This window comes from Prionailurus bengalensis, chromosome A2, assembly GCF_016509475.1.
Source record: "Prionailurus bengalensis isolate Pbe53 chromosome A2, Fcat_Pben_1.1_paternal_pri, whole genome shotgun sequence".
Classification (NCBI taxonomy): Eukaryota; Metazoa; Chordata; class Mammalia; order Carnivora; family Felidae; genus Prionailurus; species Prionailurus bengalensis.
Window position 1 is genome coordinate 63,924,195 of NC_057348.1, and position 16,325 is coordinate 63,940,519.

The following is a 16,325-nucleotide window of genomic DNA, read 5'->3' on the forward strand; positions in this document are numbered from 1 at the left end:
ATCCACATAAGAGTGAAAACATATGGTATCTGTCTTAAAAAGTGTTTTGTATTAAATTTTTAAATATGTTCTGGGTAGTGGTCTTTTGTTGGTTATATCCATTACAAATAATTTTCCCATTCTGTAGACTACCTTTTCTCTCTTTGCAGTGTCTTGATAAACAGAAGTACTTAATTTAGTAGAAAAAATTATCAATCATTTAATTAAAGTTAGTGATTTTTGTGTCTCTTTTGGGAAATCACTTAAAAAAATTTTTTTTTAAACATTTATTTATTTTTGAGAGACAGAAAAGACAGAGCACAGTGGGGCAGGGGCAGAGAGAGAAGGAGACACAGAATCCAAAGCAGGCTCCAGGTTCTGAGCTGTCAGCACAGAGCCCAATGCGGGGCTTGAACTCACAAACCGTGAGATCACGACTCAAGTCAAAGTCGGTTGCCCAACTGACTGAACCACCCAGGCGCCCTGGAAAATCATTTTCTGATGCTGAAGACATGATGATATTTCTCTACACTGTATTCTAACATATTTACTATTTTTATGTATTTATGTCTATAACACATCCGGAGGTGATTGTGACTTTTTAAACTGGGTCCAATTTCATTGTTTTTCTTTATGGCTTGGCATTCCAGTATTACCTCTCTGACACTTTTTGTTTTACATATTTAAAACCATGTTATTAAGCACTCATAAATTTAGCAATCTTACATTATTATATCTTGACAGACTTATCCTTTTATCATCATGTAATGCCCCTCTGTGTATCTAGTGAGACTTCTTGCCAATCCTGTTTTGTTAATATCAGCTTTTTTATTATTATTATTTTTCTTGGTTCTTTGACTTAAAATTAAAACAAAGGTTCAGGGTTGCATATCTGAGCAAGATAAATTTTGGAGTCTAAAAGACCTTATTAAAAACAACTGTATCGTTTAATTCACTTTTACTGCATAAAGTACACAGGTACTTTATAAGGTATACTTTTTTAATAAAATCATCTCAAGATGTTTAAATACTGTACCAACAACCTAATTATTTCTGACCACTCACAGACACGATATCACTAACAAAGAGCTCCCTGGGAGCTTTGAATGTACAGTAGCAAATCTTATGTTCAGAGAAAGCAACAGAAATTGACAATATTACATAAACAGTTACTGAGCTATACATTCAATCTGCAACAGTCAGTGAAAAATAGTCTGCTTCCCCAGTAGAAGGAAAGTTATCTTATCTGGGTACTGCTTATCATGCTACTATTCAAGCATTTAAAAAAGGTACTGCCACACCAATGCTAATACTCAGGAATTTCAGACCTCCATGTGTATCAGAATCACCTTAAATGCTTATTCCAGAAGGAGATGTCTGCTTCCCATACCTTGATATATTTTTCAGAAAATCTTTAGGTAATTTTGATACACACCGGAGTTTTATTTTTTTTTTTCAACTTTTTTTTTTAATTTATTTTTGGGACAGAGAGAGAGAGAGAGAGAGAGAGCATGAACGGGGGAGGGGCAGAGAGAGAGGGAGACACAGAATTAGAAGCAGGCTCCAGGCTCTGAGCCATCAGCCCAGAGCCTGACGCGGGGCTCGAACTCACAGACCGCGAGATCGTGACCTGGCTGAAGTCGGACGCTTAACCGACTGCACCACCCAGGCGCCCCAATACACACCGGAGTTTTAAAACCACTGCCAAAGTTTAAAGAGGAAGAAAAAGAAGGTGTAGTGGGAACTTATGTCAAAAACCGTTATTTGACATTCAGGTGTTTTTCTGAGGCAATTAAATACGAATAAAATGGAGAAAAATAAAAACAAGATAGAGTTTTACAGAAATAATACAAACTACAGAAATCATCCAGGAAATAAAATTTAAGATTCTGTGTTTTAAAAAAATTATATTAGAAAACAATATAATCTTCTAGCTGGTCTTTGGTTGTATTATCTTTATAATCTATGAAAGTATGAGACATCTAGTATTCACAGACTTAATTAGAATCTTCTTTCTTCAGCATCAAAATGATTGACAAAATCATGACAAAATTAAGGAATGCTAAATATGAAATGAGAGAAGTATTTTACAGTGAAAATTAATTTAAAATGCTAAACGAATTAGAAATGAGAAAGATAACATAGGTAAAAATGTTAAGCCTCCACTAGTTTATAAGCAAGCAATCTTTATCTGTCATCTAGAAGTAAAATCACGGAAGTAAAGTATGACATCCAAAAAAGAAGAAAACACCCACTGTTCACTTACTCTACTGCTGAGAAAGTAAACGCATTTTTCTCACATTCATGTCCCAATCAATCCTCTTTGTTAAACATAAGCTTGCTGTCTCTTCATTTTGGAAATAAATTGTTTTACAAAGTACCTCATGTTTTCATTTGCTTCTCTCTAGCATTCCATTTTATACCAAATAGATTTAAGTTCATTTAGTATGCTAATTTTGTCTTGTAACTAATGGCACATTTAATACCGGCTTCCAATTCAAAGGATGAGTTAAATATCTTTTTGGGTAGCATTTGCTCTCTAAAAATTTTGGAGCGATGGCCTCATGTAGTATAGACAAAAGTACTGTATGCGGTGGTCACATTATACTTAATGAGTTCTATTTTAAAAAGGCAGCTCAGTGTTACTTCATTCGTGTAACAGAAATGATGACAGCACAAAGGTAATTCTAAATTAAAACCTTTATTTACCATATGTTGGCATAAAATGAAATTTAGCAAATCACTAGTTAATAAGTATACTGAGCAATGATAATGATCCCATAAAAATGAAAAAAAAAATGTTCTTTCTCTCCTCCACTCAAAGATAGGACTCCTGCTGCCACATTAAATTTGTACCCTTCCACTCTGCCCTCTCCAAGCCCAGCTAAACCCAGAGCTCTTCTGACAGCACCCCTCTAGCCCTGGTTATGCAACCTCCCCGCCCCCCCCCCCCGCCCCCCGCAACCTGATGCTCCTTCAGGCCCCTGACTTGGCTAGAACTGCTATCCCTGCATGTTCAAAGTCCTACCTCAAGTCTCACATCAACCCAGAAAGCCATATCTAATCACATCCTCTGTGACCCAGCCTATCTGTAACTCAGTTTCCTTTATATCATTTCCTTTTCATTCTCTTCCCTATGCCTCTTGTTCCCTAACTGTTCTACGAATGCATTTCCTGTGTCTGTAAACTCTGTGGGCACAGACCCCATGTCTGGGAGAACAAAATAGTATAACAGAGGCAGGAAATACTTCTGAAACTTGTAAGTTTCATTACATACTTCCCATGGGGTCTGTTGTCAGGAATAAAACAATTACTTTAATGAACTTGATCAAACAGGATGATGCCTAACAGACTGAATGTTATAATTGCATGGCAAAATGAGAGAATGTGACAACTGTATTATCCAAAATTGTATAAATGCAAAAAAATTTTCAGTAGTAAAATTTTTGTGCTTCTCAGAGATTCAACCCTATTATTTCACTTGAAAAAGCGATGCTTAACTATTTCAAAATTCTTGGAATTAATGACATACAAATATTTAAGCTTTTTAGTTTATCTTAGGTCTTTATAAAGTGAAAATATAAATGCATTTAATAGACAGCTAAACTACCAGGTTCTGGTCTCACTGTTTGGTATTTCCAGGGTTTCTTCACCATTATCTGTGCTCTAAAGTGATATACATAATCACAGATTATCAAAATAGTTACACAGTTGGTATATGTGTTTTATTTGTTAAATCTGTGTCCTATTTCCTAAGATAATTTTTCAAGTACATTTTGTCAAATTTCATATCCTTAACCAAAAACTCAATCAGAAAAAAAAAAAGGAAAAGTATTATCTACCAATTAAGTCAAGCAAAGGAAAAAGAAAATTTAGTGCTCTATTATACTGAAAGGATTTTGATCTAACTTAAGATAGAGAGTAGAAAAGAACAATCAGAGAAGACTGAATGAAAATGGTACTAATTTACTGATGTTGCTATTAGAAAGCCTTTTAAAACTGAAGATTAATTGCCTCATTCAACTTTTGAAAACAGAAATTCAAAGACTCTGAATCCATGAATTAACTTATTCTAAACAGCCTCTATAGAACTCTCTTCTTTAATAAGGAAAAGACAGATGAAAGCCAGATAGCACAGATAGCTCCAGACAGCCCTGGAGCTCCGATCAAAAGTCAGAAAAAAACAACTGATAAGAAAACAATTCATATACTTATTGCAAAAAAGAGAAAGTAAAAATATAGCTAGTCTAAACTGTACAAATGTAAACTCATCAATAACGGATTCTAAAAAATACATCCTTTGTCTCTTTTTAGGGTAAGTAAATGACTCACACCCATTATCTGTGTGTCCTCCCAGAACGCCCCTAACCCTTCTTTGCTAGAATATTAATACAAGGCCCAAGTTAAGCCAGCTTTTTTTTCTTTTGTATCTTCAAGCTCATGTAGTCTTTTCAAACACACTGCTTAAAATCAGCTAAAGATCTAAGTGATAGTAAAAATAAATACTAGGCATTCACTTAGGGTCATGAAAAGAAGGAAGGTTTCGTAAATATAAACCATGAAATTATAGTTCATTACATACCACAGCATTCAGGACATTTTGGATGTTTTAGGGTATTCATTCCATACCCTGGAAAGCAGCGATTAATCCATACCATTTGAAGAGTACCTTCAATATAGTATATTTCGGGCAATGGCTCTGCACGTCTGCCTAGAACTTCTACTTGTTGATTAAAAAATCTCTCTATAAGATTTTTAGCCTAAAATTGAAATACAATATGAGAAAATTATTATCAGAAATAAGTTAATTTTAGAACAAATAAGGGTGCTTACATATTTAGAGGCAGTGAAAACAAATTCCTGAGGTCCTTATTTATTCTTGCATTCACAGGATATAAATAACATATAAAAATTTGAAAATGTCACCTATAAACATCAGATTTCCAAATAGACTTCAAATACAGCTACAAAGAAACCATTTGGATATATAACCAGCATTTTGGCCCCTTTGGATTTTGAATAATATATGGATGGGCATATGAGCAAAATCAAAACAGCTCTTTGTGGAGTTGAATATACTCTAAGAAATGTACTCCAACAATTAACGTGCTTTAAAAATGTACTTTAAGAATCTTTAAAAAGCATTCCTTTAAAAAGGAATACCCTCTACTCTTTCCACAAAGAAAAATCAGGTTTAAAATCAAGAGGAAATACAGCAAATGTTAAAATTTCCACTTCTGTGCTCCCAAAATTAAATTAACAAAATAATTAAGGCATCATTCTGATCTATAATTAATTACCTTTTTGCCTGTAATAATTATTCTGGTGTGAGTCTTAAAATTAACAAGAGGTTTTTATGCTTTTCAGTGTTAAAGCAGGAAGTAGGGGCATGAGTTCAAACCCTCTACAAGCCAGTAAGTTCTCCTCAATTTTACCACTCTAACTGGGAACTTCGAATCAGGTCAGGAGCACAAATGAATGGATTCATGCTGATCTCTAACCACTGAAGGTGTACTTCAACTTACTGACTTCTTCACATTTCTTGCAAATTTTCCTTGCATGAAAATTTATTCTAAATAATTATACCAATGTTTTCAATATACTACATTTAAGGCAAATATTCTATTCATCAATTACTTACCAGCTTTCTATAGTTTAAATGGTTTGTTTTTGCTTTTGATAAACTTTGGTAAATTTGTTACTGTTTATTTGGTTAAACATAAATTTGGGGTAAGGAAATACTTAAGAATTAATTAGATATAAATCTGGTATCTGATTAGCCATATTTAAATGCCAGACCATAATTAAAAGTTACAGGAGCACAAACATAATCCTCAGCTTCCTAACACCACCTCTAACTAACTAACTAACTAACTAACTAAATCACTGCAACTAAACATGAGAAAACCTGTTAGGGAGAAAAATGATCAGATAAATTAGATTCCTGTTTCCTATTTTCCCTCTAAAAAGAATAAGGATAGATCTCTTATTTTATAAAAAAAAAAAGGCAAAAAATTGTTTGAATCATTAATTAAATTTTTTATACTAAGTATGTTGATGGTTGATGTGGGGTTAATTACTTATACCAAAGGGTGAAACTGACAAATTCTCTGAGTGGGTAAGGATTACAAATTTTAACATAAAACTTTTTGGATCAGTGTGGATGATATAAGAAGAAATTGTAATTATAGAAACCCTCCATAAATTAATCATCTGGTCTAAGATATAAAGAATATACCTGACTTAATAAACACCACACTTCCCATCCCATGCTACTCCTTCCTTCACCACCCTCAAAAAACTTTAAAGAATGATTAAGCATATACGGAAGGACTATGTTCTACAACAACTGGTCATTAATTACAGGGCTGGAATGAGAAGCCATTACTATCTCAACAATGAACAGCCTGTAAAGTGTATGAACTTTTACAGAGAGAAGTTGAACAGCTTATGTTAAATGCCATAGTCTGCTCCACTGACCATACCAACCAAGTTAGGTAGTGAACAAAAGTGACTGGAAAGGCTGTCCTATCTGCTTAATACATTAAGCATTACATTAGCCCAGAAGGCAGTAACTACTTAACATTATGGTAGTTCTGTAATAGATTACACATGCCATACATTGTATAAGACTAGAGTCCAGCTGGAGCTCCAATATCTACTGGGGAGAACTAATATCTTCCAGGTGTTAGGGTATTACACCTGTAAGTTAGAGTCCTCTAGAAACTCTTGGTTAACGCCTACATTTGGAAATCTCTGTGGAAAAATAACTATGGCCATCAATTGGGGATGGAATTAAGAAACAAAAACGGAGACAGAAGCTTAAAGGTGTCTTGGATGTAATGGACAGAGCTGTGAATTTGCACAAAAAAGATCAGAGATACTAGTGCTCAGGGAGCAAGTGAGAGAAAGGACATCCTATCTCATAAGAGAAGGTCCCAATGGAGAACTATAAAAAATGATTAAACAGAAATACAAAGTCGTCTTCGTGACGGGAACACTATAACATGGGTACTGTGTATACATCAGTGAGTTGGGCACAGAACTAGGAGATAAAGCTCAGTCTCAAAGCAGGACCGAAAGCAGGAGGAGGAAAGTACAAGTTTGTGTGAAATCCATGGAAGTTGGAACCCGTTCCTGAGATGCACACTGAATCCCAGCACTTCAGAACAGAAAAGGTTAAATTTGCAAGGTGGAGATGACTTCAACCCTGCAGCAAAAGACCAAAGAATCTACTCTTCACTTAGCGATGTCACTGAAGTACTGATTGTTCCAGAGGGATTAAAACTTGCACTGGAACACCAGGCTCTTAAGGAAGAAAGATTAAAGGCAAACTAATTCATGTTTTGAAATTATTGAGATTTCAATGGTCATATTAAGAATTTTTAAAGTAGTATATTACTAATTGAAAAAAGCAAGTTGCAGGCAGTGGGAGTATGGAAAGGACATTTAAAAATACAAGAAACTGGGGCACCTGGGTGGTAAGTTGGCTGAGTGTCTAACTTTGGCTCAGGTCATGATCTCATGGTTCACTAGCTCACTGCTGTCAGACTCTCAGTCAGCGTAGAGCCCTCTTTGGATCCTCTGTCCCCTTCTCTCTGCCCCTCCCCCCCATACACCCTCCCCTCCCCGGAAAAGTACAAGAAACAACTTCCATTTTCAACTATATGGCGTCCTAGATATCCTGAAAAATCCTCCTGCTAAAAATCACCTAACTGAATATATTTCAACAATGAGAGAAAATAAAAGGAGAAGGATAGGAAGAGACAGAGAGGGAGGCCAAAAATGAGGAAAAAACTACAAATGTAATAGTAGCTAGATTCCTGATTCATTTAATGCCAGTCTGAGTATTCTAGAGTGTTTTAACTTACCAGCCTAAAGACATAGGGGAAAAAGTCTTAAACCTGTTTAAAAAAAAAAAAAAGACTCTGTAAAAAACTGAGCCAAGAAAAACATTCAATCACAAAAGGGAATCAACAAGAAAGCTTCTTTATCAAAGCTGAGGGAGGAAGGGTGTTGGAAGGGGACTATGGAGTGGAGGGCTGGGGAAAGCAAAAACTCCTCTGGGAATTCCTACACAATGGTTTGCTTTCAAGTGCGTTTGGGTTTTTATTGCATTTTCTATGTGGTATAAGATCCCCAAACTAGAAGTTAACATAAAATGTGGCTTTTTTTGAGAACAACCCTGGAGAGTTAGGCAGAAACAAACCCAGAAATCCTGCAGAAGCATACCCACAACTTAGGCAAAGGGACTATCTACCAATAAAGGCTGATAAACATGACTTCAGCAAACAGAACTATAAGGAAAAGGATGAAATGAGAAGCAAAAGAATAAACAGCAAACCGCCAAATTAGAACATCGAGAAAGTCACACAACAGAATCTCAGTTACCTAAGACACAAAAATGATATACAGTATGTTTAAAATACATAAAGACACAAAAGTGATATGAAAACATGAAAAAGGAAATTTATACCATAAAACAAGGTAAAGTACATTTGTAAAACAACCTCCCTAAACTACAAATGATAAATGGCTTGCAAGCCTGAGTGAAATTAAAAACTCAATGGACAGACTGAACATCAGAATAGGCCCAGTGGGAGGCAAAATAATGTAACACAATAAATATCTGAGATTACTCAATACAGAACATAAAAAAGAAAAAAGTAGGACAGTAGCAGAAATATGGAGAAATCAATGAGATCATCTAAAACATATTAAAAATAGAAGTTCTAGAGAAACAAATGGGGCAAAAAGGTAATTTTCAAAGTTATTCCAGCAGAAACATTCCAGAAAGGACGACGGCAATGAATCCTCAGATCTCAATGGAAAAATAAATTCTGGAAGAAAAATATGACATGAGAAGGATGGACTGAGATGCAAGAAGGAAAAGTTAACAAGGAAATGGATAAAACTGTGGATCTATCTACATAGACATTGAAATTTTGAAACTATATTAATAATAATAAAAAAAAAACTTTTAAAAGAACTAAAATACTGTTGAAAAAAACCCATAAAAATGATCAGGTCATCAGAGTTATAGGTCTTTATGTCCCTTGTACTTTTTTGGAAACTAAAATAAGAAACTTTTGGTTCTGCTATCAAGAATACATCTTAAAATCTGAAGCAAACCCACAAAAAGAGTAAGAAAAGAATGTATAACATCCAAATAACAGAGGAAAGATAAAGTTTAATCAATCCAAAAAATATATATAGGGAAGGAACAAAATCTGAAGAATAGAAAACCAGTGTAACTAGTATGTAGTGGAATGATAGAAACCAATCCACATAAAGCAGTCGTTTTATTTGAAAATAATAAGGCAATGGACAAGGCAGGATATGAAACAGAATTATTTCTTTTTACAAGGCACAAGGCACAATCAACCAAAAGAAAGCAGAATCAAAGGGAAAATGTTATAAAGAATAGATGGAAGCACCCCCCCCATAGAAGGGTGTTGTATTTAAATCCAAATGTAATTAAATTAAATGTAACTGGTCTAAATATTCCAATTAAAAAGCAGAGATTGTTAATTGGACTTAAAAGATTGTTAACTAGATTGTTAATTTGGACCCCCAAAAGAAAGACATCAATAAGATGGCAGAACAGGAGGTCCCAGTTTTCACCTTACACAGAAACACTGTTTGGACAGTAACCCATGGGTGAAAACACTTTGTAAGAACTCTTCAATATATACTAGAAATGTTCCAGCATCCCCATGGACCACAAAACCCAAGATCGGATACACTGAAAATGGTTGGAAGAACAGTTTCACTTTGACTACATCACTGCTCCCCTGGGCCAGCAAAACTCAAAACCTGGAAAGATCCTTCTGGCCCACAACTTATCCCACGGGGGAGAGACAGTGCCATGTGAAGGTCTGGCTTCCCAGCCTTGTGGAGCACTGTCCATGAGGCCTGCTCCTGGAGGTCTACTTCTCTGTCTGCACCCAGAACTCAGAGGAAATCAGCAAAGCTGGATCATCTAGGGAAAGCTAAGAACAAAGAAAAGGGATGGAGTCTCATGGGAATGAGCCAGGACACCATGAACTCCAACAGATGGCACGCAGAGCTAAGCAACCAGAGTGAAATTGAGTAACAAGTTTAACTCTGCAAAATGTGGAGAAGGTATACAAACCTGAAATTCCCTTTCAGGAAAGAGGGAGAGAAATGGCACTCATACCCATCGGCCAAGAATCTAAGTGGACTGCTTCAGAGAAAAGAGAAAGGTGACCCTTTGGGCAGCTGGCATGACTCCACAGGCTACACAGGGGCAAAATAATCAAAATACTTCCTTCAGTAGGGAGGGAGAAAAGTGGCACCGGCACACAAAGCCCTGGCATTTCAGGCCATCGCCAGAGGGAAAAGGACTGAGTTGCCCTAAACACCTGATATGGTTCTCGGTACCCAGCATGGCTCTATTGGACTGAGGAAGGGAAACAATTCTAATACATTTCCCCCAAGAGACAGAGCTAGGGGAATTCAGCAGGTGCATCCACTGAAAAGGTTTAAGAGATTCCCCTCCCCACCTCGCCCCACCAAATCTCTAGTCAGGTCATTCCCTCCTAAAGCAAGACCACAAAGATTGGAGAAAGTGGCAATTTCTTTAAATGTTCAGACACCAGCCAAAGCCACCAGGATCACAAATCATCAGGGAAATATGACACCATAAAGGAACAACAACAACAAAAAAGTTCCAATAGTTGACTACAAAGATATGAAGATCCATGAATTGCCTAACCAAGTATTCAAAATAAATTTAAAGAAGCTCAGTAAGCTACAAGAAAACACTGAGAAATAACAAACAAAACAGGAAACAATAAACAAATAAAAGTTCAACAAAGAGACAGAAACCATAAAAAAGAACCAAACTGAAATTCTGGTATGAAGAATACAATGACTGAATGGAAAAATTCAAGAGAGAGCTTCAAAGGCAGACTTGATGAAGCAGAGAAAAAAAAAAAACCAAAAACCCAAAACCAAAACCAAAAAAAAAAAAAAACAACCAGCAAACTTCACAGACAGATCATTTGAAATTACCCAGTCTAAGAGAAAAGAAAAACAAAGTGAAAAAACCCACAAGACTCATTTGACATCATCAACTAAATCAATATATGCATTATGGAGGTCCCATAATATAAGAGAAACACAAAGAAATTAGAAAGCTAATTTAAAGAAATAAAACCAAAGAACTTCCTAAATCTGGGGAGAGGAACAGACATCCAGATTCATGAAGCTTAAAGAATCCCAAAAGGGTTGTACTAATCAGTACTACCAAGGACACCAAGAAACATTATAACTAAAATTGTCAAAGTTCACCAAGACTGAATTATGAAACCAGCTGGAGAAAAGCAACCAGTCAAAAAAGGGGTACCCCCACCACCTTAGGATATCAGTGGATTTCTCAACAGAAACCGTGCAGGCAGAAAAGTGTGTAATAATATATTCAAAGTTCAGGAAGAAAAAGAAACTGCCAACAATACCAAAAATACCATACCCATCAAAACTGCCCTTTAATAATGAAGGCGAGGAGACCTTTCAAACTGAAGGAGTTTGACACCACCAGAAGCCCCAGAACCTCAAGGAGAGCACTGCCTTGCAAGAAGTGTTAGAGGGAGTTCATCAAGACGAAGTAAGACGATGTTAGATTGCAACATAAAGCGAATGAAAAGTGTAAATCTCGCTGGTAAAGGTAAATATATATGCAAATACAGAATAATGGAATACTATAAGGGTGACGCACACATCATACTTACAGCTAGTAAAAATGTTAAAGACATAAGTATTAACAATAAATGCAACTACAAAAATCTGTTCATGGATGTACAATACAAAAGGTGTAAACTGTGACCCCAATAACAAAGTGTCAGGGGAGGGGACAAAAATATAGAGTTTTCATATGCAATTACATTATCCACTAAAACAGACTGTTATAAATGTAAGATTTCTATACAAGCTTCATGATAACGACAAAGGAAATATCTCAAGCAAAGAATCAAAGCATATCAGTACAAAAAATTCATCAAAAAACAGAGGAAGACAGCAACAGAGGAAGAGAGTAACCAACTACACAGCAGACCAAAAACAATGAACAAACTGGAAATAGTAACCCCCCACCTACCAATAATTACTTTAAATATAAACAGATTAATCCCCCTCATCAAAAAGCACAGAGTGGCTTCGTGGATAAAACAAGATGCAACTAACTCTACGCTGTGTACAAGAAAGTGACTTTATATTTAAGGGGATTCACACACTGAAAGTGGAGGATAAAAAGAGATATGCAGATGAAAACTAGACAGCAAGGATGCTGTTTTTACACCTGGGAAAAAAATCCCCTTCGCAGAATAAAAAACTATCATAAAAGACAAAGAACGTCATGCATTATGTAATGATTAAAGAGTCAATTCAAAGGGACAATGTAATAATTATAAATATATATGCACCAAACACATACGTTTATATAAACATATAAAGCAAATACTGACAGGACTGAAGAAAAAACATGACATCAACACATAATATTAGAAGACTTCATACTCCAATTTCAATAACGGGTAGAATATTTAGACACACAATCAATAAGGAACCATCAGACTTGGACAACACTATACACCAAACAGATTTAACAGATATATTAAACATTCCATAAACACTCATGTTTTCAGACACATTATTCACAAGAGCCAAAAAGTGAAAGTAACCTGTAAGTCTATCAATGGATGAATGGATAAACAAAATTTAGCATAAATGTACAATGGAATGTTAGCCTTTAAAAGGAAGAAAATTCTAAGACATGGTAAAATATGGATGAATCTTGAGAACATTATGCTAAGTGAAATAAGCCAATCACAAAAATTACTATACTACTGAAATTATATGCAATATATAGAAGAGTCAAACTCAAAGGAACAGAAAGTAAAATGGTAGCTGCCAGGACCTGGAGAAGGGGAAATGGGGAGTTAACACGCCTGACCAGCAACTGGTGCTGGTGGAAATACTACACAGAAAACCCGCGAGACCAGAAAAAGATATAAACAATGCTATCACCCAACATGATATAATCAACTACATACAAAAAAACCCCACCCAACAAGAATACACTTTCTTTTCCAAGTACTCACACAACATTTACCAAGATAGATCATGTTCTGAACCATCTAACAAAAGCTCAACAAATTTAAAAGTACTGAAATCAGTGACATCCTTTGGGTAAATAACCAGTAGTGTGATTGCTGGATTACAGGGTAGTTCTTTTTTTGACTTTTTGAGGAACCTCCACGTTGTTTTCCAGAGTGGCTGCACCAGTTTCCATTCCCACCAACAGCACAAGAGGAGTCCCCTTTCTCCACAGCCTTGCCAACATTTGTTGTTTCTTGTGTTGTCCATTTTCGCCATTCTGACAGGTATGACATGGTATCTCACTGTGGTTTTGATTTGCATTTCCCTGATAATGAGTGATACTGAGCATCTTTTCATGTGTCTGTTGGCCATCTCTTCTTTGGAAAAATGTCTTTTCTTGTCTTCTGCCCATTTTCAATTGGATTATTTGTTGTTTGCGTGTTGAGTTTGAGAAGTTCTTTATATATTTTGGATACTAACCTTTTATCAGATACGTCATTTGCAAATATTTTCTCCCATTCTGTAGGTTGCCTTTTAATTTTGTTGCCTGCTTCCTTCACTGTGCAGAAGCTTTTTATTTTGATGCAATCCCAACAGTTTATCTTTGCTTTGTTTCCCTTGCCTCAGGAGACATAGCTAGTAATAAGTTGCTACAGCCTATGTCAGAGAAACTACTGCTTGTGTAGAATTATTACGGCTTCAGGTCTCACATTTAGATCTTTCATCCATTTGGATTTTATTTCTGTGTAAGGTGTAACAAAGTGGTCCAGTTTCAGTCTTTTGCATGATCCTGACCAGTTTTCCCAATGCCACTGGTTGAAGAAACTTGTCTTTTTCCCATTGGGATATTCTTTCCTGCTTTGTCAAAGATTAATTGACCATATAGTTGTGGGTCCACTTCTGGGTTTCTATTCTGTTCCACTGATCTATTTTTGTGACAGTACCATACTGTTCTGATCACTACAGCTTTGTAATGTAACTTGAAGTCTGGAATTGTGATGCCTCCAACTTTGCTTTGCTTTTTCAAGATTGCTTTGGCTATTCAGGGTCTTTGTGGTTCCACACAAATTTCAGGATTATCTGTTCTAGCTCTATGAAAAACGCTTGTGGTATTTTGAAAGGGATTACATTAAATGTGTAGACTGCTTTGGGTAGTATGGACATTTTCACAATGCTTGTTCTTCCAGTCCATGAGCATGGAATATTTTTCCATTTTTTGTGTCTTCTTCAATGTCTTTCACCAGTGTTTTATAGTTTTCAGAGTATAGATCTTTTACCTCTTTGATTAGGTCTATTCCTAGGAACTTTATGGTTTTTGGTGCAATTATAAGTGGAACTGATTCCTTGATTTCTCTTTCTGCTGCTTCATCATCGGTGTATAGAAATGTTAAAATATTTCTGCACGTTGATTTTGTACCTTGCGACTTTACTGAATTCGTGTTATCAATTCTAACAATTTTTTGGAGGAGTCTTTTAGCTTTTCTATATAGAGTATCATGTCATCTGCAAACAGTGAAAGGATAAAAAAAATACTGATTCGAAGGGGATACACGCACTCCAATGTTTATGGCACCATTATCTACCATAGCCAAATTATAGGAAGAGCCCAAATGTTCATCGACTGAAGAATGGATAAAGACATGGTATATTTATAGAATGGAATATTACTCAGACACAAAAAAGAATGAAATCTTGCCATTTACAACAATGTGTATGGAGCTAGAAAGTATTATGCTAAGCAAAATCAGTCAGAAAGACAAATATTCTATGATTTCACTCACTTGAACGTTTTAAGAAACAAAACAAATGAACACAGGGGGGAAACAGAGAAGGAGGCAAAGTAGGAAACAGACTATTAACCATGAAGAACAAGCTGCTGGTCACCAGAGGGAAGGGAAGTAGGGAAATGGGGGAAACAGGGAATGGGGATTAAGGACAGCACCTGTGATGAGCACTGGGTGATGTAGGAGAGTGATGAACCACTAAATTCTGCACCTGAAACTGATTATCACACTGTGTGTTAACTGGAATTTAAATAAAAACTTGGAGAAATAAAATAAAATCAATGACATGTCAAAATACATGAGACAGAGCTACAGCCAAGCTGAAATGGAGATCTACAGCATGAACCTTTCTATGAGACAAGACAAAGGAATAGAAGTAACCTGTCTCAAGAAGCTACAAGACAAGTAAGACAAGGAAGGAGGCAAACAGAAGAAAGGAAATAATAAGGTGGAAGCAAAATTTAATGAAATTGAAAACAGGAAAACAATAAGTCAATATCACAAAAAGCTGATTCTTCATAAAGATCAATAAAATTAATAAAGGTCTAATGTGAGTGACAAAAATAAGAGAAGACCCAATGGAAATGTCCGCAATGAAATGGAGAGTATCACTAAGAGACATTAAAGGTCAATAACAGAAAATTCCACACAACTCTATGCTCAAGGGAAGGACAACTGAGAAATGGATTAATTCTTCACACACCACAAACTATAAAAATTCAACTATAATAAAAACAATGATCTGAACAGTTCTGTAACTAGTAAAGGAACTAAACATGTAAGAAAAAGCTCCCTAAATGTTAATATCCAGGTTTCATAAAATTCCAACAAATATTTCAAAAATTAATGCTGAATTTAAAAAATCTCTTCTAGGGGCGCCTGGATGGCTCAGTGGGTTAAGCATCCAACTTTGGCTCAGGTCATGATCTCACGGTTCGTGGGTTCAAGCTCCACACTGGGCTCTGTGCTGACAGCTCAGAGCCTGGAGCCTGCTTTGGATTCCATGTCTCCCTCTCTCCGCCCCTCCCCCACTTGCAGTTTGCCTCTCTCTTTCTCAAAAATAAATAAACATTAAAAAATAAATTAAAGGAGGGGTACCTGGGTGGCTCAGTCAGTTAAGGATCTGACTTCAGCTCAGGTCATGCTATCATGGTTCATGAGTTCGAGCCCCGCATCAGGCTCTGTGCTGACAGTTCAGAGCCTGGAACCTGCTTAGGATTCTGTGCCTCTGTCTCTCTCTGCCCCCTCCCCCACTCATGCTCTGTATCTCTCTCTGTCTCTTTCTCTCTGAAAAGTAAAGAAACACTAAACAAAAAATTAATTAATTAAAGGAAAAATATGGACTAATATCTCTCATGAACTTACATGCAAAAATTCTGAATATTAAACTAAATCCAACATGACCATGTGTGATTTATTTAATATATACAAGGTTGCTTCAAT

The 16,325-nt window shown here is 36.0% G+C and overlaps 1 protein-coding gene across 2 annotated transcripts in view; it reads right to left on the reverse strand.

The window, feature by feature from the left end:
- LOC122487664 (zona pellucida binding protein) overlaps positions 1 to 16,325 on the reverse strand; it is a 113,697-nt gene that overhangs the window by 32,785 nt on the left and 64,587 nt on the right. For both annotated transcript variants that reach the window (XM_043588440.1, XM_043588439.1), the window contains one exon: positions 4,562 to 4,739. In XM_043588440.1, coding sequence (XP_043444375.1) covers positions 4,562 to 4,739 — 178 coding nt within the window. The remainder of the gene's footprint in view (positions 1 to 4,561; positions 4,740 to 16,325) is intronic.